Here is a 22,252-nt window from a genome sequence, read left to right as displayed (position 1 = left end):
AGGCATTCCCGGTAGAGTAGTACGAGATGCGACAGGTGGTACTGGCAGTTTGGAAGCGAGGCCAGGGTGCTAGACAGCGTGGCATGAGCGAGGACCTTGACATGCATCTGCCTATAGCACTGCCGTTGTCATTGTGAAGTGTATCATGCCCTTGCTGTATTCTCACTTCTGATGCCGATGCAATACCACTAAAAACCCAGTTTCTCAACGCCACGCTAAGGTCAAAGCCGTACTACCGAATGCCTCCCTAGCCCAGTCTTACGCCACACTGCGCGCTCATAAGAATGCCTGCTCAACCCAACTCCTCCCCCTCATTACTCTCCTCGTCTCCGCAAGGCTATCCGGCGTCTTCGGCGGCGTCTTCATCCCCTCGCCCGAGCGTAGTCATGCATTCTCCCTCTCAATCACATCGCCTTCATCCTGCACCGGCGTCGGGTCAACAACCCGTACCTTTCCCTTTCCACCTTCTGCCGACGCTCCCGTTTCCGGCGAGACGGGCTCCTCCTCCATCATGCCATCCAGATTTGAGAGTCGTGTAGCCTTCTCCTTCCCCTTCTGCGCGGGCGAGAAGACCTTCGAAGAGCCTGCGTAGTCGCTTTCGCCGCCCACAGACTCGGCGGCGGTGGTGTAACGATCGAGCTCGTCGCTCGTTTCGCTACCGTTACCGGGGCTCCGGCCTAGATGCTGCGACGATGGTTGCTTCTGGCTCGTGCGGGCAGAGGGCGGCGAAGTTGGTGCGTCGAAGAATTTGCTGGAGCGCTTAGAGGGCGCGACTGAGTTGCTATGCTCGGCGTGCCTGTGCAGCTCATGGGCGCCTTCAGACGCGGATTGCTTGTACATGAAGGAGTCGTGGAGATGGCCTTCCTTTCCAACTTCGGTCATCAGCTCATCGTCGTGAAGCTGATCATGCTCAGCCATATCTCTGATGTCTGACCAGTACTCCAGGTGCTTGACTTGAGACTCTGCGGCTTGTACCGCAGCGTGAAGATTATCTGCTCGGCGGACAGCATCAGCGTGCTTCTTCTGCTTCTCCTCGGTGTCTTTGTCGTGGTCGTGACTCGCCAGGTCCTGTTGCTGCTCGTGAGCGGTCTCGTGGTGCGCGACAAGATTAGAAAGTAACTGTCGACGCGAAGACTGGTACACGAAGAGCGACATGATCTCTGGCATGCGTTGGCCGAGGTAGTACAGCTCCTCTCCACCACCGTCGACAAATCTGCGGACCGCGACCAGCCTTTCGCGGTCTACGGACGCTTTCCGAAGTATGCGGATGAGCGAGCCGATGTCTGTTATGTCGATCTTTTCAACGTCCGGTTCATCTTCCATTTCCGCGTGCATCCGTGCCAGCCGAGCTCGTTTCGCCGGATCACTAACATCGCTCAACGGCTTGAGGGTCTTCGGATGGATGGTGAAGTAGTCAGCATTCAGCTCATGGCCCGCCTCCCGCGTCTTACGCGTGCTATGCTTCCTCCTCCGCATGCGCAACCAGCGCCGCCTGCGCGCAAAGCTATGGAACCAGGGATGATTGCCATGCCACACGCCACCCCAATTGCCCGTTCGAAACACCCAGCTGTACTCCCACCCTTCCTCGTCCACATCGCGGCTCATGTCGACGTACCAGCTCTTCCACACCCACTCCCAGCTCGGGTCCGGCACCTGCGCGTTGCGGATGTCGACGGGTGACGTGCGGAACTGAGCGTTCTGCCACGGCTTGGGGTCAGATGGCAGGAGCGAAGCAGACGAGTAGCGTGGGACACCGAATAGGAAGGAGCCACGCTGGTTCTCGTAGAGGATGTCGATGACCGTATCCTCCTTCTCCGCGCCGCGCAAGACAGCGCGCCTGCGTTTCAGAATGTTGCGAGCATATGCAAGGTTGCGCTCGAGGCGGTTCTGCTGCGCGGTTGAAGCTGCTTCTCCGGCTTGACTTGATGCGCCTTCCCCATTCAGCTGTGTCGCATCGCCCGCTTCGGTGCTGTTGTCGGTATACCTGTCCTTACCATAGCGAGCGTACTTCTGCTTGGCGATCTGCTGTCGTATCGATTCCGGAAGGTTGATGGAATTATTAGTCATGCGCTTGATCAGTGGTTCGAGGGTAGCTGGTCCTGCATCGGTCGGAACACTATCATTCCGTTCAGCATCTTCTTCTTCATCAACTCGATCCTGAGAGTCGGATGGCCTTGTCTTGTCGAGGAGCTTGATCTCGTGCTCAGCCTTGAGGTTGTCGGTGTTGGGAATGTCGCGAAGGAGATTATTGAATGTTGATGTTACAGGGGAGAGGACAGCCATGGCTTAATGATGCTTTGATTAAGGTAGCGCCGAGAAGGATCACCTGTCTTTAAGCTGGATGGGACTCTGTATCAAGTCTCCCGTATCCGTTATGCGGTGGTGGAATAGGTCGGCCAGGCCTACGCTGTGTCGGCGGGAAATGTGGCTGTGAGCGTCGTGTTGGCTGTCTCGCGCGCTCATCGTAATGGCATGTTTCTACTACTGATCTAATCTGATGCTGCTGCTGCTGAATCGGAGTGCAGTACCTTCGTTGTCCATTACGGATACAATCCACAATTCAAGGTTGCCGCCTGCGAGCCATTCCTTCCCTCAGACTTGCATCGAGCGATGGAGATCGTCTGGTTGCCGCGTGCGTGCACGGATGGGGAAGCTACAGCCCAGTCCACTGAGTCCAGTACAGCACCAGCGTTCAGCCTCACACGTCAGTTGTGCGAGTGTGGCAACGGCCAAGCACGTTGCGGCGCAGCAAGGCATGTGATTGGATCAACCTACACAGCTCGCGGAGCTCGCTGGCTGGCTTGCTTGCTTGCTTGCTTGCTTGCACTTGTTTCTGTGAGTGACATCCCTCACCACCACCACCACTACTTCCACCTACATACCTTACTGTCGCGTGAGACATTTCCACCCCTGACCACCACACTACCATTACCACCACCAATACACGAACAATGGCAGGCAGGAACTTCTGGGTCATCACGGGCGGTGCTCTCGCGGCCGGTGCCGGTTACTACCTCTACAATGCTGGTGGAAGCCCAAGTGCAGCGGAGAAGCGACTCGAAGGCATGCCATGCCAACTCCTTCCCAGCCCGGACTATGTTGCACACTAACTTGATGATATACAGCCGATGCCACCAAGCTCGGCCGTGAGCTCGGCCTGACCAAGACGACCGAGACCAAGAAGGTCGCCGAAGTCTCCGTCGCCGATGCCGGAAAGAAGATTGATGAGATGACGCGCGACGCGAAGTCCAGCATTAACTCAGTGGACAAGAAGCTCGAGGTACGTCCCACTCTACTACGAGTTCAGATGGAGTCTGCCGCAAGATGTTGGAACTGACGTACTTCTCCGCTAGTCGTACCGCACACAGGTATATCCTTCCTCCGGACACGAAGTCGGTGTTGCGAGCTAAATGTGTAAATGTAGGCGGAGAAGACCATCGACTCGACTCTGAAGGAGGCTAGGGACAGCGCCAACAAGGCCGCTGACAAGTTCGACAAGGCGACCCTCGAGGCCACCGACAAGGCGAAGAGCGGCATCAGCAGCTGGTTCGGTGGATCCAAGTAAGGGAGCGGAGAAGTGCGATGATTGAGGCTAGCAGAAGGACACGCGTTGGTTGTTCTCGTGAGCGCAGAAGGAGGATACCTAGTACTACATTGCAGTTGAGTTGCATTCCCTCTCCATGCTCAATATGCCTAGGCGATGAGTTCTCCTTGGCCGTTCCATTGCCGACTTCTCGCTGCGATGATTTCTCTTCGGCTTATACGACGACTCTGTGTGATCACTACCCTTCTGCACCTTTTCCGACGCCTCCGTCAGAGAGCATGTCGGAATCGAGGCGCCGCATCATCACAGGTCCGCCGTCACGGCCCATCAGATTTCGCAACTCGCCACGGCCAGGCATTGCAAACACTATTCCTACTCTTGGCCGCAGCAGCTTCTCCCACCACTCTATGACCAGCCTCCGGACCCTACTCGACTCCGATCGTACAAACCGCAGACGCAGACCCACGTCATGTTACGCCTGTCTGAGATGTCTAATAGTATCCTTGAACCTCACCATGTCGATCTTTAGCGGCGAGCTCCCGGGTGTCCTTTCCCTTGCTTTAGCCCGGAGGCCGATAATCAACACATCCTTCTCCATCGCACAGACGAAAAGCGTGCGCATTACACCAACCGCTTCGCCGCTGTGTTTGCCAGGTGGTGGATGATTGTTAGTATTGCATTCTAGGTGTAAGCCGCATCGAAAGTCGTTCTAGCCATCGAAATTGAGGCGGGCTTCGTCGCGGGTCTGTGTACAGGTCCGGATGATTCCATCGTAATTGCTGATGTACTCTAGCTCCATCCTTCTGTTGAAGGTTAAAGCGGTCACCGAAACACGATTCCGAAGCTCTGATGGAAGCCGCAGCAGTGGTAGGATGGTTGACATGACCCCAAGCGCGTGAAGAAGGCATGGCTTTTACAGTGCGGAGGGCCTCATCCTAAGCAGTTCATGTCAACGTAGGAGGAGCACTAACGCCCCAGCGACGGCTCGCTATGTGCGTTAGTTCATAAGGCATGTTCCGGAAGAGGCAGGCACGACTTGATGCATTAATACTATGAGACACCTAGTTCATCGAGGGTACTGTCGCGTGCCGCATATAAGCTATTCTCTTGACCTTGCTCATGTCAGCACCATGACAGCTTCTCCATCATGAACGCTATCCTACCGTCCTCCAAGCATCGACTTTTCCATAACATACATGTACTTCCAAAAGTGAGGAAGGCACCGCCTAGATCTCCCGGCTGTTCCCGCTGCCAATGCTAGCGTGCATAAATCGCTCGAAGGCCGCTTGCGAAGCGATATACCTTGTCGTGAATTGATATCCACCGTCTGGTACATGAAAGAACTGAATGGTCCATCAGCCGTAATAAAACAATCATGGCAGTCACCATTTTACCACCGGCGCCCGCGGTGGCCTTGTCTGCCGTCGGTTCAACCCACAAAGACGACGACGAGATGGACATTGACGAGTTACCCTCCGGCCATGGTCACTCTGTCAAAGTCATAACCCCAGGCGAGACGATCACGGACGACCCACAATGGATGCGCGGCCACGGGACCTTCGCAGGCGCAGACAGCATAACTATTCGTAGCACCTTGGCCGGCACACTTCAAAAGACCAACAAATTGCTCTCTATCGTACCTCTCCGCGCCCGTTACACACCAGAGATCGGTGACCTTGTCATTGGTCGCATTGTAGAAGTCCAGGGGCGACGGTGGAAGGTTGATGTGGCTGCGCCACTACTTGCTAACTTGCTGCTATCTTCCATCAATCTCCCGGGTGGCGTTCTTCGTAAACGGACCAGCGTTGATGAGCTTAACATCCGTGCTTTCTTCGGCGAAGGTGAGCTGCTGGTTGCAGAGGTGCAGAGTCTCTTTCAGGATGGCAGCGCTTCTTTGCATACTCGGTCTCTGCGATACGGCAAGCTGCGCAACGGCTATTTCATGTCCGTATCCGGTATGGGTGGTGGTGCAGGCGTGGTAAGAGCTAAGCGGCAGATCTTCACTCTGCAGACCACACGTAGCGGAGGCGAAGTCGACGTTATTCTGGGCGTCAATGGCTACATCTGGATCTCGAAGCATGTGGCTGACGAGAAGAAAGAAGACGTCGGCATCAACCGGCTTGAGGAAACGGCTAGCACGAGTATGTATAGCTCGCAGAACGACGTGGTTGAGGCCGAGACACGGCAGGAGATTGCCACCATCGCCAGCTGTATCCGCGCACTGATAGAGGGCGGCGTGAAAGTGGAAGAGGAGACGGTGAGGAGGGCTTACGATGCGTGCCTGGAGCTGAACTCGCAGGACGACAGTACTGCCTACCTGGGCGGCGAGAGGGGCAAGACGATCGTTCAGCTGGTGCTGGCTGGTGCTTGAGAGGTGGTATGTACTTGGAGCGTAGTTGCAAGTGTCGATTGCGGTGTGTGGTATGAGTACAGCACAGGTCTCGTTATGGCCGATTGGCCTGACATCCCCACCGTCTCTAGCACGCTGAGATTGATGCGGAGCCATCATGCTGCACGGCGCAGCAGCCATTCTGACAAAGAAGGCTACCTGTCCGCCGCTTTCGGCAACAGATATGTCAAGCTTTTACCATGCGACCAACGTACGACGAAGAGCGACTGGATCAAGCAGCACAAGGCCCGGCGTCTCCACCTAAACAAGAATTTCCTCAATTGCAATCAAGCGATGGACTGGCCATCTTGTATAGCGCAAGATGGCATCTTCCGTGGCACAGAGAAGACCGGAGCTTGCTCGCAAACCAAAGAAGACCGCAGCAGAAAGGGCTGCAGATCTGACTTCCCTCAAGAAAGCCGGCGCTTACGGATACAGGTTGAAGCCGGAGAACGCACCTTTTGAACCAGATGCTGTTGCCGAGAGCGGCAAAGATGCTACCGATGCAGCTGCCACCGCATCTCAGGCCGACAAAGATGCGGCAACGCTATTGTACGAAACTGCCAAAGCTACACTTCCGAAACCAAGACCGATCATGAAGCGGGCAGAAAGGTATCTAAGCCGAAGGATGCTATCATCGGCGAAGGTACGACTGGGTCAAAGACGCCTGACGCCTGTGAAGACAAGCCGAGGAGCAAGACAGCTACAAAGTGTCCGACAAAGCCGGCGGGAGAGTCGCCAATGAAGGAGAAGAAGACTGCTGGTACGCAAGCTGAGCCAGCCCAGAAGGAGCCACCCGTAACCGCCAAACACGCAGAGAACGCGGACAAGTACCGGGCAGCTCCTGTTGGATCTCGAGGGCGAGATGTCGGACGAGCACGCAGGCAATCGCAATGAGTCCATCTTCAACGGTGTGGGTGATTCCATCATCCAAGCCTACGTTGAGCTGCTGAGAGTCCAAGCTCTTGCACCATGCACACTCAAGGAGAAGGAGGCACGATGGAGAACGTACGAGCATAAGCTCGTAAAGCTCGTGGAGAGGATCCCGCGCCAGCTCTGGCTGTTGACAAGGACGAGCCTGCTGAACGCCAGGAAGAAGTAAAAGGAGTGAGCAAGGACGACGTTGACGGGAGGGAGAAAAAAGACGACACGTCGCAGCCCGTTACTGTCGCACACGAGAATGTGGAGGACGGAGGCGGCTCGAGTGCGGCTGGGGATGGGGATGTTAATGATGAGATGGAAGCGCCAGCGCAAGCGTTACCGAACAGCAACCCAGACGCCGCAGCTGAATCTGAGACGGGTATGCCCAAGGACAGCGCTGTCGCAGAACCTGCAAGTGGGAAAGACGTCGCTACCATTGATCTTAATGCCGAAGCCACCACAAGCGCGACGGAAGAGACTCTCCCCAACAAGCCAGAGAAGCAAGACCAAGGCACTGCGAAACAGCCTCCTGTCGTAGACGTGCTACAGGCTCTACAAGACCATGCGAGCAAGATGCTCGAGCGTAGAGCACGACATCAGGGCCAGACATGAAGACTCAGCCGAAAGGGATATTGCACCAGAACAAAGCCCTGAAGCGCAGCTAAGAGGCGATGCTTCATCAGAGCAAAACCAGTAAGCGCAGAAGTCCAGACGAAGGCGCATGCTTTGCCTCTTTCAATGCTAGTGAGCTAAGTGCAGCGGTACCAGAAACGCAATGTACTCGATGTCAGTGCACCTTGGCAGCATGTTACCCAGATCAAGCAACTTCGCGAAGGCGCATCTTATGTCATCGATCCAATGATCTCTTTCTGCTCCGCGCGTTGGCTGCTGGCTACTGCGTGCGACTGCCAGCCTGCGTCTCCCACCAATGTCACAAGCCGCATAATGAAACCCGACTTGACCAGCCGTTTCCGGCGGACGATTTGATGACATGACTGAGCCTCCGATGAGTGACGGGACTTTCCGATTCAGCACCTTGCATCGGTCGGTTTCGAGCACAAAGCTCCAGCATCAAGATAACACCACGCAAGATCGCAGCACGCAATGCAGAATCCCGCTACAACCTTCGCTTGACGACACCGAAAGTGCAGGCCAAGCGTGGTCAGTCCGGTGGGCGGGGGAAGAAGGGGAAGACTCCGAGCAACAAGGTGACGAAAGCGAAGAAGTCTAATAAGAAGAATGCGCAGAAGGCGGTGAAGCACGTCAAGAAGGTCAAGAAGACGGCGCCGAAGGGAGGCAAGCCCAAGCAAGGCACGTCTGCTGGTAAACTCAGCCTACGGGAGACGGCCGCGCAATACTATACCAAGTGGCAAGAGTTGAGGGCAAAGTTGGAGCTTGAGCAGCTGATGACCCAGAAATACAAAGACGAGGAGCGACTGATAATGGTCAGTTGTCGTGATAGGAGGGGCCCCAGGGGGCCGAAAAGGGAGAGGCTCAAGGAAGACATGATCACCAAGCTAAAGGAGCAGGCCAGAGAATACCACGACAAGCGGGTGGCGATATCAGGAAAGATCGAGCCTGAGCAGAAAGCGGCCGAGGAATACCGCAACGCTTGGGAAGCGACAAGGAAGGACTTCTCGCCCGCGGATTGGGAAGGGGTCAGGCGGTTTCAGGATCCTGGGTTTGAGTACTTTTGGGATGACCCTTTCGACGGGTGTTGGTGCTAGGCAGTTATTCCATGGTTCTAGGGTAGTCAGTCAAACTTTTGTCGCTTCATCCGATCTCTCGCCTTTCGGCATTCGTTCTCCCACGTCGCGCGCTGTGCGGAAGGGATACAAGCTTTGTCTGAATGTCCTGCCGTTTGCGGCTGGCCATTGCGACCCAGTACGACAAGGAGTAGTGTAAGAATGAAGAGAACAGAGACGCACCTGAACTTACAGCATTCGTCTTGCGCTCTGCAAAGCGTAGGAGTAGCGGTGGCAAGTTCCAGTTACGGGTGCAACAGTATTCTCCCCGACCACCATGGCCGCGAGGACAACAGCCAGCGAAGCTGGCGGAGCGACGAAAGTAACGAAGCTAGCAGCCCCGAAGAAGGAAACAACCTCAAGATCACCCAGGACAGACTTCTCAGATCTACCAGGCGACCGCAACCAATGGAAGGTCGAAGATTTGAAGGACCAATGCCGTTCGCGGAAGCTGGGAGCCGGTGGCAAAGAGTTAGACCTCATTAGCCGTCTCGAAGTTAGCGACGAACTTCGTGGAGAATCAAAGCAACAGGCCCGAGAGACGCCGATGCGGGCGATGATCAGGTTGTTCCCAAAAAGCGGGCTAAGTCGTCTGGCGAGCAACAGCAGTTTGCCTCACAAACAACCAGGAAGAAGAAGGCACCCATCAACGGTTACCGTGCCATGGCAAACGAGACTGAGAAGGCGGAGCCTGCCGACACTGTAAAAGCGACGAAGGACCAGATTGACCGAGCAAAGAGGCACTATGCCGAGCTCCTTGCGATCATCCAGCAGATCCAAGCAGACAATGGCGAGGATTATCGGGTGTTCGCCACGGTCATCGCGCATTTTGGCCGGGCGAAGAAAGGACTATCGGCAGTTAAGAAAGCAGAGTCAATCGAGGAGCCCGTCCCAAGGGCAGATCCAGAAATCGGTCCCCAACCAGCGCCAGCAGATGGAGCGGACGATAATTCAACTGATGGCGATGGCATGGGGTTGATCCAGATGACCCAGACCTTTGGAAGCCTGAAACGCCTTCACCCCCAAAGAAGAGGGCCCGAGAAGATGCTGATGAGGTTCGGGTTGCTGAGGGAGACGGTCTGAGTCCTCTGAAAGACTATGAGTACTATGAGGAGTAATGTCGACCTAGCGAAGAGCAACGGCGCAGTAGGAAGTCGCCCAGACTGGAGAAGGCTGATGGTGAGGCCAACGAGTAGTTTCCGCGAAACATAACCTGTCGTACTTCTCGTATCGTGCTGGCACCCGCCATTGTATGCTTTCATGCTTATCACGGTTGTCGCCACCGGAGGCGGTCCTTCCTACGTATGATCTCCAGACCAGGCATTTGGTTGTAATAGCTCGCTAGTGAACCGAGAGATGGCGGGAAGAGGTAGTCTGCACACGTAGGAGGTGTTTGAGTAGCGCTCGTGAATGAAGGGACAAAACAATGGCTTAGGAGGCATGTATTGACGATGTTCAACATACAACTCACCGTCTCGCACTGTGTGCACAGCCATGCTGTGGAATCGTAGAACCCTCAGAGGTTCAATGGTGTGAAGCCGCCCTATCCGGCCTTTCGAGGACAATGAGACGCAACAAAGAGAGCGTTCGCCTACAAGTCCACTTTCTCTCCACTTGTACTTAATGGTTTAGGTAGCTTGGATACGACGTTCTCGGGCGAGCCTCAAGATCAGGCCAGGATGGTGGCGACTACACGTTCAAAAGCAGACGGCAAGGCCGCGACAGCAAATCGTCATCCTGCAAGGCGCGCTCAGGCAAACGGTCGTAGTAAAGATCTGGTGCTGTTAAAAGCTGGTCGCAAGAGGCCCTCTTCGAACAAGTCGGCTCCGGCAACCAAGATAAAACGGAAAAAGAAAGCTTCCAGGACCCATCACTCCGGTCGTAGCAACACGAAGACTGTGGAGCTTGTTCGAGGTTCGGGCGCAGCCGACACCTTGATGACCACAAACGTGAGCGATGAAGTAGCAGATGAGAGCAACATCAATGGCTCCAGCCACAGTGAACCTCAAAAGCGTCTGGCTCGCGGCATTCTCGTGCACACAAAGGGCGCATCCAAGGTCCACAAGCAAAGCAAAGCCATCGGCAAGTCCAGGAAGGTTAGCTGGAAACCGGATGTCTACTCTCCGGTATCAAGAATACCGGAGAATAAAAAGCAACTGGTCAGGCTGTTAGAGCAGATGTGGTGGGAGAAGCAGCTATCGGATGCAAGGCACAGCGACAGGGTCGCGAGAGGCAGGACTGGGTGATTGACAGATGGGCGAGTGCCGAAAGTAGCCACTATGTTAACGGTGACTCGACGCGTGGCCCATGGACTCTCTGATGCTGATAAGCCCGGTGGACATCAGGCTGCTAGCGAGCAAGACAGAACAGTAACGCAGACCAATTGTGAGTGTGCAACTAGGTAGCTCGTCAGCGAACGTAGGATTCATACAGCTTCGCGGTATCCTGCAATATATTCGTAAGCCTATAGCCCACTTGCACCGGACGCTCCACCCGAATAGGCCAAGTGTCGTGCCGCCGTGGTACAGTCGTGCGAGATGCAAAACGCCAACGGCGAGTACAGTTCATCAACCTTCAGGATGACCAAGCATACTGTTGCAGCTACCACTGCACAGTTGCCGATTACCCTTATCGAAGGATGATGATGAAGTCGGAGGACAGCGAAGTAAGCTGAGGGCCAAAACAGTGATACATGCATGTTCTGTGGACTGAGACGCGCTAAGTGATGCATCTAGAGCTTCACACCGCGGTCTCACGTTCGTAATTCGTGTTTACAAACTTGCTGTGCGGTGGAGGTGCGGTGGAGGTGAGGTTGCTCGATTCCTTCCGCAATCGTCCCGCCGCTACGAACTGTCTCGCTCCGGTGCTGCATGAAACGCTTTATTATGTGGAGCGGACGATCGAAAACGGTGGCAGCACAGCGATGATAACTCAGCAATGGCTCGATGTACCGAGGTTCATACCTCAGGTTGCGCGCGTGTAGTGTTGTGGGTCTCCGAAAGAAAGGGATTTACGCTTAACGCCAGGCACTCTTTATCGATAAGTGACAAACCTGCGAACAGAACCTGGTGATTCCGACGTCACCTTGTTCGCCTTCGGGCATGTAGCCACTATGCATCGTCAAAGACTCTTTCGGGAAGGACGCGTACCTGCAGAAAACGGGTGCCCGCTAAGCAGCGCTATCTACGGAGTCCTGACGAAGATGCACGCCATCAGCATGTGCCCTTCTCGCCGACCCTTTTGCGCTATCTGCGTCAAGCGAAGCGACCCATGTGGCGACCGATCCATATCGTGGCAGGAAAGAACGGTAGGCGTCCGAGAACACGTCATTGCTATTCCCTTTGCTCAAGTGATGTATATATCTGTCGTGGGTTTCGCTGTCAGGGAAAGTTGTAACATCGGTCACCGTTCAGTCTCTTACTCTACCTTACCATTCAGTCACCCGCTTATCGAACAGCAATATCTTTCTAACACTCGGAGCAATGCCTTCGTTCACCGTATTCAAGGGCTCCAAGGATGGCTCGATCCACGAGTCCAAAACAGAGAAGCCTGAACTTCATGGCGATCAAGTCTTTTTGAAGATCACCGCCTCCGGTCTCTGCGGAACGGATCTGCACTACCGTAACCAGGACATGGTTCTTGGGCACGAAGGCGTTGGTGTTGTCGAGTCTACCGGCCCGGAGTGTAAGTACCTGAAGAAGGGCGATCGCGTTGGATGGGGCTACGAACACGACAGCTGCGGCCACTGCCGAGAATGCTTGACCGGCAATGAGACGTATTGCCCCGAGCGCGCAATGTACGCCATGGCCGACCTCGACCAAGGTAGCTTCGGCACCGGCGCTGTATGGCGCGAGGCTTTCCTCTTCAGAATCCCAGACGGCTTGAGCGACGAGGCTGCAGCGCCGTTGCAATGCGGCGGAGCCACTGTGTTCAACGCATTACATACCTACAGAACGGACCCCACGGAGACGGTCGGTATCATGGGTGTCGGCGGCCTGGGCCACCTAGCCATTCAATTCGCGGCCAAGATGGGCTGCCGAGTCGTCGTATTGTCCGGTTCGGACCGCAAGAAGGACGAAGCGATGAAGCTTGGCGCACACGAGTTCATTGCCATGAAGGGCGCCAAAGAGCTCAAAGTATCCCGCCCGCTCGACCGCCTGCTCGTCACTACCTCCGCAAAGCCGGACTGGAATCTCATTGCACCGATCATGGCATCCAGGGCAACCATTCACCCGCTCTCGGTCGACGAGGGCAACTTCGAATTCCCTTACATGCCAATGATCTTGAACGGCATCAATGTGCAAGGATCTGTTGTCGCTGCTCGTGCTGTGCATTTCCGGATGCTTGAGTTCGCTGCTCAGCACAAGATCGAGCCGATTATCGAGAAGTTCCCGATGACTGTGAAGGGTATCACGGACGCCATGGAGAAGCTGAACAGTGGCGATATGAGGTACCGTGCCGTGCTTGTGCCGCAGTAATCTTGCGTTGGTAGCAGAGAATGAGAATGTCGCTACAATGTTGTACACTTAGCGTGGTGCGAGAAGATAGATAGGTTTGAAGGTTGAACATTACATAAATCTTTCCAGCTCAACCCACCGGCAATGACTACCTCAATCTATGCTCGTCGAGCACTCCATCCTACCCGCGCCACTCGACTTGCGAGCAATAGGCATCCACCCAGCAGTAAGCTGCAAGCGGCAAACACTTGCGCGCCGATGTACGGGTATGATAACCCTCTGTCAGCACGGTAGCTCACCAATACACCTCCAATCGGCGTGCCTATCAGACACGCAAGCCCTATGCAAGTAAATATGCCACCAGCCTTGACACCCATACGATCCAATGCAGGTTGTGTTGCCTCCTTCTCCGTCTGCATCGCATTACCACTAGCCTCCGCCGCCGGTTCAAGGCAGAACGCATATACCGTAGGCGCATACAGTACTTGCACGCCCGCGCTCACGAATCCATAGAAACACGCAATCACCGTCAACGCACCCCTTACGTTCCCACCTTCGCCTATCCCGATCCAAAGACCGATGCACGCCGCACTGAGGAACACGCTAGGGATAATCGTGTTGAGCGGACCGATACATCTGTCCGAGATTAAGGCGGGGAGGAATCGGCCGGGCAGGTTCGCGGCAAGCATGTAGATGAGTAGATTGCTGGAAGCATTGGCGGAGAGGTGCAGTTCGGTGACGGCGAAGGAGACCATGTAGACGAAGCCGAAGTAGACGCCAAGGAAGGCGAAGAACATGCCGGCTGCGGCGAGGAGATAGGCGCGAGAGGCGAAGGTGCGGAGAGTGAAGCGATCACGCGTATTGTGGCTTTTGGTTGTCTTGGTCCGATGTTGCTGACCGCGCACGCGAAAGACGAGGTTGGACGGGATCATTGTTGCCAGAGCCACTGCTCCGAGAATGCGCATTGTTGTCGGGAAGCCGCGGCTGAGCAGAAACCGCTTGGCAATCTCAATGAACACAATTCCGCCGATGCAACTCCCTGCCGCACACGCTCCCATCGCGCTGCCGAGCTTGCGCTCATCAAACCAAGTCATCAGCGCCACAATGCCGGAGCAAAACACCATGCCCATACCCAAGCCCGTGACGAGACCTTGCACAAGCCATAGGCTCCACACCGTCATACACCGTGCCGTGCAAAAGATGCCGAGAATCATGATGATGCTTCCGCCGTAGAAGACACAGCGGAAGTAGCCCTTATCCACCAGTCTGCCCACCGGCACACCAAGACCGAATACTAGAGCAAGTTGCGTGCTGCCAATCCACGAGATACTGCTCGGATTTGTACCTTTGGGGAGGTAGTAGGCTTGGTAGTACGCCTGGAACAGACCAAAGGCGTTCGCGAAGCCCCAGCAATTGAAGACTATGAGCGCACCGGCAATGCAGTGCAACCAAGCCGTGCGGCCGTTCAAGGGATCGACTTCGGCAGGAGCCGTGACTGGCGCAGGCAGAGAGCCCGTGGAGGAGTCGCTCCATGCTGGGAAAGGCTCCTTGGGTGGCAGTGGCGGCGGTATCGGTTGGAGCGAGTCGGGTCTACGCAGTCCGAGCATACGCTCCGCTTTGTTGAAACCTTCAGGCGAAGTACGGCGGAGGGCTGGAGGTAGGTATGGCATCTCGCTCGGCGTGAGCGACATTGCACCGATTGAGGATCTCATTGACTTCCGCTTCACTGCTGGGGTAAGCGGCAAAGGCTGGTGGTAGCGGTTAGCCATTACACTGTGCCTGAAGCTGTTACGGGGAGTGTCCAAGCCAAGCAAATGCGGCTGACGCTGATACCGCCCTTGCTGTCCTGAGTTCGTCTTGCCAACGGCGTCTAGCCGCACAGGGTGACTGCGCGCATACGCATCCGCGATTCTGTCCTGCAATGATGGCGCTAGCAGCGACTGCGGAAGAGAAGCTCGGTTCTCTAATGCAGCCAAGGTATCCCGATCATGTATTGGCGGTAGTGGCTTCTCCAGATCTATCTTTCGATGCCAGGCTGTCCGGAAAGCTTGGGGTGGCGCGCTCAATCTCTGCTCCGGAGAATCCGAAAGCGACCTGTTTGCTGGCTCGAGAGATGACGGCCTCGTCACACGACCAGCTTTGGTGGTGGCCGTTGAAGCCACCGACCCGTCCGACATCTGAACGCCTTCTGTGAAACTAGCCAAGGCCGAGTTCAGACCTTCGCGCCACGTGGCGAAGTCCGGGTCTTCGTGGTCGGCCGCCTCCATTGCCTGCAAGAATGGATTGAGAGCTGATTAAGGGTGGTGCTAGGGTAAGGAGGTGTGAGAGAAGGGAATGGTACCAGACTGTAACGACCAGCATGCTGGTGTTGGTTAGTAACGAGCTGCACAGAGAGAAGTGTTGGTGGTGATTGAACGGGTCCGTAGTTCATGTTGAGAACGCAATGCCGTCCGCCTCACCAGTCACTGACCGCAAGCTGCGCACGCGGACAGTGACGATGCTATTGTTTGGCGCATGATCGTGGTCACTGCTGGCAAGCAGACTATCTCGTGATCGCAGGCGTTTACCGCAGGGTTACCGGTCACCATATTTTCATGTGCGTTAGCAGAACCATACGACGTGGACTAACTTATCTTCGGGATAGAGCTGCTGTCGATCGCGTGACGCATGTGCACTGGGTCAGAGTGTGTGAGCTGATCCAAGGCTTTCCAACGCAGGAAACAGCTCGTAGAAGATAGTGTTTCTGGGTTCTTACTCCGAACAACACTAATATCTACAATAGCCGAGATCCTTCCGGCGCGCTGGCACCGCCGCCTCCTCGACGGAAGCGTGCAGGCAGATGCAGCGGCTATAGATCGTCCTCCAAGAACTTGTATGCGAACTTGAAGTCCGCTTTCCGTCGGTTCATCCTACAGTCACAGATCCGTCAGCGGGCGCCCAACTTCCACACACACACCTTACGTCTCAAGCCCACAAAAGAGAAAAGAAGGGGAGGTTCATACATACCAAGTACTCTCGTAATCAAAGAACCGATAAGTCCCCTGCTCAAACTCCTCGGTGATACACTTGGGCTCTTCATGCCGCTGGAACCACGTCTGGTACTGCTTATGGAACCTCCAACTCTGCCCCTTCAACGCCTTGGCGGCAAGGTACTGTTGATAAGTCCCTTGTCGATAGTAGAAGGCGTAGAACAGACTATCCGTGTCTATTCGAGTATACAGCCGTGGATCGTCGAAGATCGGTAGCGGTTGTTGCGGGTAGTGAGGCGGGGTGTAAGGGTACGGGTTTGGCGGTCGGTAGTGAGAGTGTGCAGGATGAGCGGAGTCGGCGGGTTGGGGCGCGGAAAGGCGGCTGGCGGTTAGTGAGGGGAGGGCGTCGGCGAACGGTTGAGAGGAGGCGGCACGTTGCCGAGTCTCCTCAAATGAGTCCAGGAGGTCCGTCAGTGAAGATGGGAGGTGATAGATTGACTCTTCTTCTTCCTCCTCTTCTTCCGGGGCAGGTTCGCCGTGGGACAAAGCCAGGCCGGCTATGCCTGAATCGGGCGAAGGTGGCTGCGGTAGCTTTGTCGCTGTCCCTGTCGCTGTTGCTGCTGAAGGTGCAGCTGACGGTTCCAGTTGCTGTGAAGGCACGGCTTGTGTCGTTTGCGGTGACGGCTTGACAGATGGCGCGCTGGATGACTGCTGCGTTGCCATCTCCTCCGGCTTCTGCTCCTCCTTCGGTGCAGGCGTAGGTGCCTTGCCAACCTCCTCCGCCGCCTTCGCCAATTGTATCGTCTCCACCGGCTGTGAATTGACCGGTGCTGGCGAAGACTGCTCTTCACTAGCCTTCACCGCCGCGGCGCCAGGTGGCGGAGGTAACGGTGCGATACCTAGCCCGCTCTTGTCGCTCGCTGCCGCCGCCGCAGCGGCAGAGGCATATTTCAACGGCTGTCCCGTCGGTATCGTCGGTAAAGGCGCAGGCTTCATATCTGTCGTTGCCGGCTTGCCGGTGACATTGCTCGGCAAGCTCTGATGTAGGGTCGTCAGGGCCGGTAAAGGACTCTTCACATGCTGCTGACTTGGCCTCCGTCCATTCGCCACCGGTGCTTCTGACACAGATGCGCTTTTGCCCTTGCTTGCTGCCGTCACACTCGCCGTTCGTATGGGTCCCGTCGAGCTATCCAAATCGGGCGGCTCTTCTGAAACGCTTTGCGCATCTTGACTTGACACTCTGTCGTTGTCTCCGCCGGCAATGCCGTACATGTCCTCCTCTTCTTCGAGATTCAAGTCATCGTACAATTCCTCATTCTCGATGAAATCTACCTCCTGGTTCGTTTCCACGTAGTACTTGATCTCGTCCTCGATGTCCTTCACCTGGTCCGTCTCCACACTGCCGTTCTCCAGCGAGCGCATGAGTATCTCGAGCTTGTTCGTATGCCACTTATGTCGTTCGACAGTGCGGTCGAGTTCGGAGAGCCGGTCGGCTTTATCCGACTTCTTTCCCTTTTTAACATTCGCTTGCAGCGACTCGATCTCGGCCTCGTGCGCTTCTATTTGTCGGGCAAGCTCGTCCACCATATCCGATAAGAAGGCACCCATCTCCATCTTGGCGCGCTCTTGCGGGTCCAGCTTGGCGGCCGCAGACAGGCCTTCTTTGCTGAAGGCTTTCGTCTTCATTTCTGCATCATTCCTACCAGTCAGCACCCCTAGCAATTCCGCGCATATGTTATAGTCTCACCCTTCTCCACCTGCTTGAACTGCTCCATCCGCGACTCGATCAGCTTGCGCTGCTCCAGCAAGGGCTTCTTATCCTTGATCTCATTGGTCCCGGCCCATGTCTTGATCTTGTCGCGTGACCTCTGCAACTTCTTGATCTCCTTCTTGAGACTGTCCTCCAGCTTCTCCCGCTGCGAGGCATTGCTGCTCTGGCTGAGCTTGTCGAAGATGCCATCAAAAGCCTGGATCCCTTCGGCCACCTTCTTGAACTCCTTGTCAATCTCTTGTCTACGCCGTATTAGTTAGAGAGGGTGTTTGTTAGTGGTATATTACTAGCGCATACTGCAGCTTCCTGGCCGCCATAGTGGCCGACTTCCCACGCGCAGCCTAGTCTCGTGTGTTTCTCGCGATTGCGCTATCCGGCTGGGACCTGCCACGCCGTCGTTGCCGAAGAGCACTGCTGCCTCGATGTTCGTGTGCGCCAGAATGACGGATGTCGTCCCGAGTGATCGCCGCTGAGGCCAAGGGTGTGCGTCGGAGAGAGAGTTGGTGGTCGTATATGTCGCGAGATGAGACGTCGCACGCCTGTGGCTGCAAGTGCAGGGGCCGGCGTAAGCGAGGCCTTTAAACTTTCAGGCTCCGTGGCGCACCCGCGCTTCCATTCAATGTTCTCTATACTACTATATTTCATCTTCCACTTCTTTTTCTAGGTTAGATTAATCTTATAAGATCATGCAATAAACTCTCAGAACGTAGGGGCCATCTTTCACCGTGAAGCACCACCAGACAGAACCAATACGGAATGGGATACTAAAGGTTGTCTGCCACTGAGTATCTGCAAAGGTCCTGCCTTATGCTCAGCTCAGCCTTGCACGAACGCCACCCCGCGCTACAGGTACCTTGCTTGCATGTACATGTACTGTACATGTAGCTAGCACACCACACCTTACCACGTTAGTTACGCCACGATGAAGAGTACGCCTCAACTTGTCATTGCCATCGCCTTCAACATACTCAATCATACTAACCATGTTCAGCCGTCATCCAACGTGTCAAATCCGCCTCCGTCACCGTCGATGGCCAACTCATCTCACAGATTTCCAAAGGCCTGCTCGTCTTCGCTGCAATAGGCAAGGACGACACGCGGAAGGAAGCCGAGAGCATGGCCTCCAAAGTCCTCAAAGTCAAGCTGTGGGAGGACGAAAGCGGGACGAAGTGGAAGCGTAACGTGCAGGAGATTGACGGGGAGGTGCTATGTGGTAAGTTCTTGGTATCACATTCGCCCAAGCGTGGAAGACGGAGCTTGTTGACGGCGCCACAGTATCACAGTTCACACTACTAGCTTCGACGAAGAAGGGCAACAAACCCGACTTCCACCGCTCCGCCCCACCCGCGAAAGGCAGGGAACTCTACGATACGTTTGTATCACAAGTCCGCACTTTGTACCGCGAAGACCGCGTCAAGGACGGCGTGTTTCAAGCCATGATGGACGTGGGGCTGGTGAATGACGGACCGGTAGGTGTGGACTACCGCTCTATAGACGAAGCGGTACATGAAACCTGCCAGAGCGATGTTTTAAGTAAGTGCAGATCGGTACGGAAGCTGACTTCCGGTGTTTGCAGGTCACAATCGAAATCGAAACGAATCCGCCTGAGGTGAACAACCCGTCTGGCTTTCCGGATAAGCCTGAGTTCGGCGACACGTTCAAAGGCCAGGTTCACAAGAAGTTCGAAATGCCTGCTTCGTTGCTTGAGTGAGCCTTGTACGGAGAATTATGTGGTTTCGTTCTGTCTACCGTACGGCAAACTATGGCCTCATCGCAGTCTTACGCAGATATTTGCCGAAGTGGCGCCAGATACTGCCGGCGGATGATGCTCAAAACAAATCCACGCCGGAAAACCGCTGAGATGGAAGTTATCCACCATTCAGCTTGGGCTACTAAATGCCGGCTACACCATCACAACACACCACGAGGCTGAGGTTAGTGTCTGTGTTCGGAGCCGTCCGTCCACATGGCCGCAAGAATGCGCAGAGCATGTTTCAGCTACGCTGTCGTCAGATACTCGGCCAACTGCCTCCGAGTCCCATCATGTCGACGGACAGCCAGTGGACGAAGAATAAGAGGTCCTGCGGATGGGACGGGTGGGCACGCCCGCTGCATGTCTGAGATAGCGGAATAGAATCGGCGGTGTCGTGGACTGATGAAGTCGGTGCTGTTGCCAATATACCACACTCTCCTCAGTAGGGCGCTACGCCATGCTATGCCCACCCCGAGTTAGCGCCTGTATCTGTGACTATATCCACATGGCTGGAGCCGAGAATGAGTTTGACTGTGGCGGACGAAACAGGGAAGTTTAAGAAAGTTATGAGCTTGGAGAAGGCATCACAGCGATCTTGCCGCAACGATCGCCACAGCGACCATCAATATTTACTCGCTAATCCACTTGGTACACCTTGAACTGCTTTGTGGCCACGCCCCTGGAGAACATGATGTCTAACTCCTCGAAAGTTCGATTTCGAGTTTCAGGAACCCTCAGGTACGACCATACCAGAGCTATAGCGGCCAGTCCACCGAAGAAGAACCCAATCTTGCCTCTTGCATTCGCTTCGTCAGGATTGATAAGATAACTAGGACTCTATCAGCTTTGCATCAACAAGATCCATCCTTGTATCGTCTTACGGTATCGCTATGGTCATGGCGATGCCGAGGACCGCTTGCACAGCAGTTGCAACTGCGATGGTCTTGCTCCGCACTTTGGTCGCTGATACCTCGCACAGTATGACGAAGCAGATCGGCCCAACAGAGAAGTCGTAGCAGAAGTTCCTAAAGTTGTCGTATCAGCAAAGGGAAGCGCAGGGAGGGGTCCGTCACTGCCCACGAACCATATGCACATGAGTATGGATTGCGCCCAGATGACGCCAAAGCGCTGGCTGTAGTTTGGTACGCAATCCAGGATGCCAATAATGATGAGCAGAACGACTAGAAGCGCAAGGCCGGAATTGTAAATCACACGACGCCCAAAGTGAAGCAGGAGGACCCATGAGAAGCAGGTACCGACGAAGCCGAGCGCCAAGAAGCCTATGCTCATGTCAAATGCCTTCGTGGTCGGCAGGCCAGCTAATTCAAAGAAATACGTTGCGTAACCAACCAGGTAGATGCCAGATATAACTTGGATGCTGTAGACGCCGATGGCGATCTCCGTACGACGCAGGTTGATCTTGCGGAAACAGTCCATGTATGTGGATCCGGCTTCTAGCTCGTACTCCAAGCGGTCTGTCTCAATGATCATGGCCAGCGTGGGCTTAACATCAATCTTGGCCGAAGCGAGTCGCCGTAATGCTCGCTCGGCATCTTCCACACGGCCTTTGCGCACCAAGTACCACGGAGATTCTGGCGCAAAGGGCCAGCCAATCAAGATTATTAGGCACCAAAACCATTGCGAGGCGAAGGGCGCGCTATACGCCCAATGAGTGCTGAGCTGCGAAGTCCCGGCGATCACCCCGTTGGCGATGAGCTGGCCCATAACGAAGCACAGATTGATCCAGGAAGTCAGAAAGCCTCGAAGTGGCACCGGGCATACCTCCGATGCGTATGTCGGCGCAATCACCGCGAAGGTGCCGAGCACCAGTCCACCCAAAAGCTCTCCGACAAGCAACACAGGGAGTGATCGGGCGAAGAACTGAATGAAGATGAAGCATGCCGTCAGCAAGACGCACACTCCGAATGTCCGCTTGCGTCCGAACCACTCCATCGGGTAAGCTGCGAAGAAGGCACCGAAAACCTAAAGACGGTCAACGAACGACTCGGCGCATGAGGAGAATAGACTGTGCGCTAACCTGGCCAGTCGGATTGCCCATACTTAACCCTGTCTGCCATCGTGCGCTAATGATATACTGGCCATCGTAGAGGTACCCAAAGTCGCGCTGAAAGGCAGGCGTCGCGTACAGGTTACCAAGCAGTTGCGGGTCGAAGGCCAACATCACAATGCCCAGGGAGAAGAAGAAGCTCCACCATACTGCAGTTGGGTAGAGCTTTAATGCTTGCCAGAAGGTGAGGTTGTGCTCTGCATCGGCTGCTTGGCGTACTTCCTCGCCAGCGATTGCGCCAATGACTATGTCGCCTTTGATAATATCACGCCCTACATCTCCAGACTCAGCGTTCGGCTTGTCGGGAGAAGGTACGGTCGTACTGGTGCCTTTGGCCATATCGGGCGCGGCATTTAGCGATGAGGAGGTTGGAGTAGGTGTGGGAGATGGTCGAGAGATTGCATCGCCGGTAAAGGTGCCATATGTTGGCCCTCCATCGCCAGAAACCATCTAGACCATGCACGGAAGTGATAGCCGACGACCAGTCGCCGCATACCGCACTCTGCCTATCTGCCTGGTGCATGATAAGCCTGCCGATGATCGTGGTGGTTGGCCGAGAACGAAGGAAGTCGGATTGAGTTTCCTTCCCCGCATTGGTTCGACATCAAACATCAGTGAACGTTCGCCGCTACAGT

The 22,252-nt window shown here is 55.2% G+C and overlaps 14 protein-coding genes across 14 annotated transcripts; 9 read left to right on the top strand and 5 right to left on the bottom strand.

The window, feature by feature from the left end:
* Positions 1-26: 26 nt before the first annotated feature.
* Positions 27-2,590, bottom strand: BAUCODRAFT_38615 (uncharacterized protein). The gene has a single exon (XM_007682244.1). It carries the CDS (start codon positions 2,281-2,283, stop codon positions 385-387), a length of 1,899 nt encoding a protein of 632 aa, XP_007680434.1. The 5' UTR covers positions 2,284-2,590; the 3' UTR covers positions 27-384.
* A 361-nt stretch (positions 2,591-2,951) lies between these two features.
* On the top strand, positions 2,952-3,565 carry BAUCODRAFT_126512 (uncharacterized protein; the record flags this gene model as incomplete). The annotated part of the gene is made up of 4 exons (XM_007682637.1): positions 2,952-3,063; positions 3,126-3,280; positions 3,354-3,368; positions 3,425-3,565. 4 exons carry the CDS (start codon positions 2,952-2,954, stop codon positions 3,563-3,565), a joined length of 423 nt encoding a protein of 140 aa, XP_007680827.1.
* A 17-nt stretch (positions 3,566-3,582) lies between these two features.
* BAUCODRAFT_126511 (uncharacterized protein) lies at positions 3,583-4,209 on the top strand (the record flags this gene model as incomplete). The annotated part of the gene is made up of 1 exon (XM_007682636.1): positions 3,583-4,209. The coding sequence occupies one exon, from the start codon at positions 3,583-3,585 to the stop codon at positions 4,207-4,209; it is 627 nt and encodes a 208-aa protein (XP_007680826.1).
* A 788-nt stretch (positions 4,210-4,997) lies between these two features.
* Positions 4,998-5,915, top strand: BAUCODRAFT_78185 (uncharacterized protein; the record flags this gene model as incomplete). Its single annotated transcript, XM_007682308.1, has 1 exon — positions 4,998-5,915. One exon carries the CDS (start codon positions 4,998-5,000, stop codon positions 5,913-5,915), a length of 918 nt encoding a protein of 305 aa, XP_007680498.1.
* A 340-nt stretch (positions 5,916-6,255) lies between these two features.
* BAUCODRAFT_27805 (uncharacterized protein) lies at positions 6,256-7,466 on the top strand (the record flags this gene model as incomplete). The annotated part of the gene is made up of 3 exons (XM_007682133.1): positions 6,256-6,545; positions 6,753-6,957; positions 7,005-7,466. The coding sequence occupies 3 exons, from the start codon at positions 6,256-6,258 to the stop codon at positions 7,464-7,466; spliced, it is 957 nt and encodes a 318-aa protein (XP_007680323.1).
* Positions 7,467-8,055: 589 nt separating this feature from the next.
* BAUCODRAFT_295188 (uncharacterized protein) lies at positions 8,056-8,634 on the top strand. The gene has a single exon (XM_007682635.1). It carries the CDS (start codon positions 8,261-8,263, stop codon positions 8,579-8,581), a length of 321 nt encoding a protein of 106 aa, XP_007680825.1. The 5' UTR covers positions 8,056-8,260; the 3' UTR covers positions 8,582-8,634.
* Positions 8,635-8,876: 242 nt separating this feature from the next.
* On the top strand, positions 8,877-9,682 carry BAUCODRAFT_151912 (uncharacterized protein; the record flags this gene model as incomplete). The annotated part of the gene is made up of 2 exons (XM_007682634.1): positions 8,877-9,070; positions 9,118-9,682. The coding sequence occupies 2 exons, from the start codon at positions 8,877-8,879 to the stop codon at positions 9,680-9,682; spliced, it is 759 nt and encodes a 252-aa protein (XP_007680824.1).
* A 320-nt stretch (positions 9,683-10,002) lies between these two features.
* On the top strand, positions 10,003-10,954 carry BAUCODRAFT_570024 (uncharacterized protein). Its single transcript, XM_007682633.1, has one exon. The coding sequence runs from the start codon at positions 10,279-10,281 to the stop codon at positions 10,843-10,845; it is 567 nt and encodes a 188-aa protein (XP_007680823.1). The 5' UTR covers positions 10,003-10,278; the 3' UTR covers positions 10,846-10,954.
* Positions 10,955-11,437, bottom strand: BAUCODRAFT_295175 (uncharacterized protein). Its single transcript, XM_007682632.1, has one exon. The coding sequence runs from the start codon at positions 11,328-11,330 to the stop codon at positions 11,064-11,066; it is 267 nt and encodes an 88-aa protein (XP_007680822.1). The 5' UTR covers positions 11,331-11,437; the 3' UTR covers positions 10,955-11,063.
* Positions 11,438-11,686: 249 nt separating this feature from the next.
* On the top strand, positions 11,687-13,146 carry BAUCODRAFT_294973 (uncharacterized protein). Its single transcript, XM_007682631.1, has one exon. It carries the CDS (start codon positions 12,082-12,084, stop codon positions 13,075-13,077), a length of 996 nt encoding a protein of 331 aa, XP_007680821.1. The 5' UTR covers positions 11,687-12,081; the 3' UTR covers positions 13,078-13,146.
* A 68-nt stretch (positions 13,147-13,214) lies between these two features.
* On the bottom strand, positions 13,215-14,663 carry BAUCODRAFT_78616 (uncharacterized protein; the record flags this gene model as incomplete). The annotated part of the gene is made up of 2 exons (XM_007682344.1): positions 13,215-13,463; positions 13,524-14,663. 2 exons carry the CDS (start codon positions 14,661-14,663, stop codon positions 13,215-13,217), a joined length of 1,389 nt encoding a protein of 462 aa, XP_007680534.1.
* Positions 14,664-15,756: 1,093 nt separating this feature from the next.
* BAUCODRAFT_38608 (uncharacterized protein) lies at positions 15,757-18,227 on the bottom strand. The gene is made up of 4 exons (XM_007682243.1): positions 18,094-18,227; positions 17,773-18,038; positions 16,063-17,713; positions 15,757-15,965 (listed from the first exon to the last, which is right to left on the bottom strand). The coding sequence occupies exons 1-4, from the start codon at positions 18,111-18,113 to the stop codon at positions 15,905-15,907; spliced, it is 1,998 nt and encodes a 665-aa protein (XP_007680433.1). The 5' UTR covers positions 18,114-18,227; the 3' UTR covers positions 15,757-15,904.
* Positions 18,228-18,718: 491 nt separating this feature from the next.
* BAUCODRAFT_151907 (uncharacterized protein) lies at positions 18,719-19,507 on the top strand (the record flags this gene model as incomplete). Its single annotated transcript, XM_007682630.1, has 4 exons — positions 18,719-18,725; positions 18,788-19,009; positions 19,072-19,298; positions 19,373-19,507. The coding sequence occupies 4 exons, from the start codon at positions 18,719-18,721 to the stop codon at positions 19,505-19,507; spliced, it is 591 nt and encodes a 196-aa protein (XP_007680820.1).
* Positions 19,508-19,773: 266 nt separating this feature from the next.
* BAUCODRAFT_38606 (uncharacterized protein) lies at positions 19,774-21,526 on the bottom strand. Its single transcript, XM_007682242.1, has 3 exons — positions 20,634-21,526; positions 20,431-20,574; positions 19,774-20,378 (listed from the first exon to the last, which is right to left on the bottom strand). Exons 1-3 carry the CDS (start codon positions 21,500-21,502, stop codon positions 20,186-20,188), a joined length of 1,206 nt encoding a protein of 401 aa, XP_007680432.1. The 5' UTR covers positions 21,503-21,526; the 3' UTR covers positions 19,774-20,185.
* Between the last annotated feature and the right edge of the window lie 726 nt (positions 21,527-22,252).

This window comes from Baudoinia panamericana (genome assembly GCF_000338955.1).
Source record: "Baudoinia panamericana UAMH 10762 unplaced genomic scaffold BAUCOscaffold_13, whole genome shotgun sequence".
NCBI classification, from domain to species: Eukaryota; Fungi; Ascomycota; class Dothideomycetes; order Mycosphaerellales; family Teratosphaeriaceae; genus Baudoinia; species Baudoinia panamericana.
The sequence above is the reverse complement of the archived record's forward strand: the minus strand, read 5'-3'. Positions and strand labels throughout refer to the sequence as shown.

Bases quoted from the DNA above. Each gene is read 5' to 3' on its own strand.
- BAUCODRAFT_38615 (XM_007682244.1), bottom strand. From the start codon at position 2,283: ATGGCTGTCCTCTCCCCTGTAACATCAACATTCAATAATCTCCTTCGC.
- BAUCODRAFT_295188 (XM_007682635.1), top strand. From the start codon at position 8,261: ATGACCCAGAAATACAAAGACGAGGAGCGACTGATAATGGTCAGTTGT.
- BAUCODRAFT_570024 (XM_007682633.1), top strand. From the start codon at position 10,279: ATGGTGGCGACTACACGTTCAAAAGCAGACGGCAAGGCCGCGACAGCA.
- BAUCODRAFT_295175 (XM_007682632.1), bottom strand. From the start codon at position 11,330: ATGCATCACTTAGCGCGTCTCAGTCCACAGAACATGCATGTATCACTG.
- BAUCODRAFT_294973 (XM_007682631.1), top strand. From the start codon at position 12,082: ATGCCTTCGTTCACCGTATTCAAGGGCTCCAAGGATGGCTCGATCCAC.
- BAUCODRAFT_38608 (XM_007682243.1), bottom strand. From the start codon at position 18,113: ATGGCGGCCAGGAAGCTGCA. The intron at 17,714-17,772 runs GTGAGACTATAA...GGAATGATGCAG, and splicing joins GTTCAAGCAGGTGGAGAAGG to AAATGAAGACGAAAGCCTTC. The intron at 15,966-16,062 runs GTATGTATGAAC...CTGTGACTGTAG, and splicing joins TTTGATTACGAGAGTACTTG to GATGAACCGACGGAAAGCGG.
- BAUCODRAFT_38606 (XM_007682242.1), bottom strand. From the start codon at position 21,502: ATGGAGTGGTTCGGACGCAAGCGGACATTCGGAGTGTGCGTCTTGCTG. The intron at 20,575-20,633 runs GTTCGTGGGCAG...CGACAACTTTAG, and splicing joins TCCATACTCATGTGCATATG to GAACTTCTGCTACGACTTCT. The intron at 20,379-20,430 runs GTAAGACGATAC...ATAGAGTCCTAG, and splicing joins GCCATGACCATAGCGATACC to TTATCTTATCAATCCTGACG.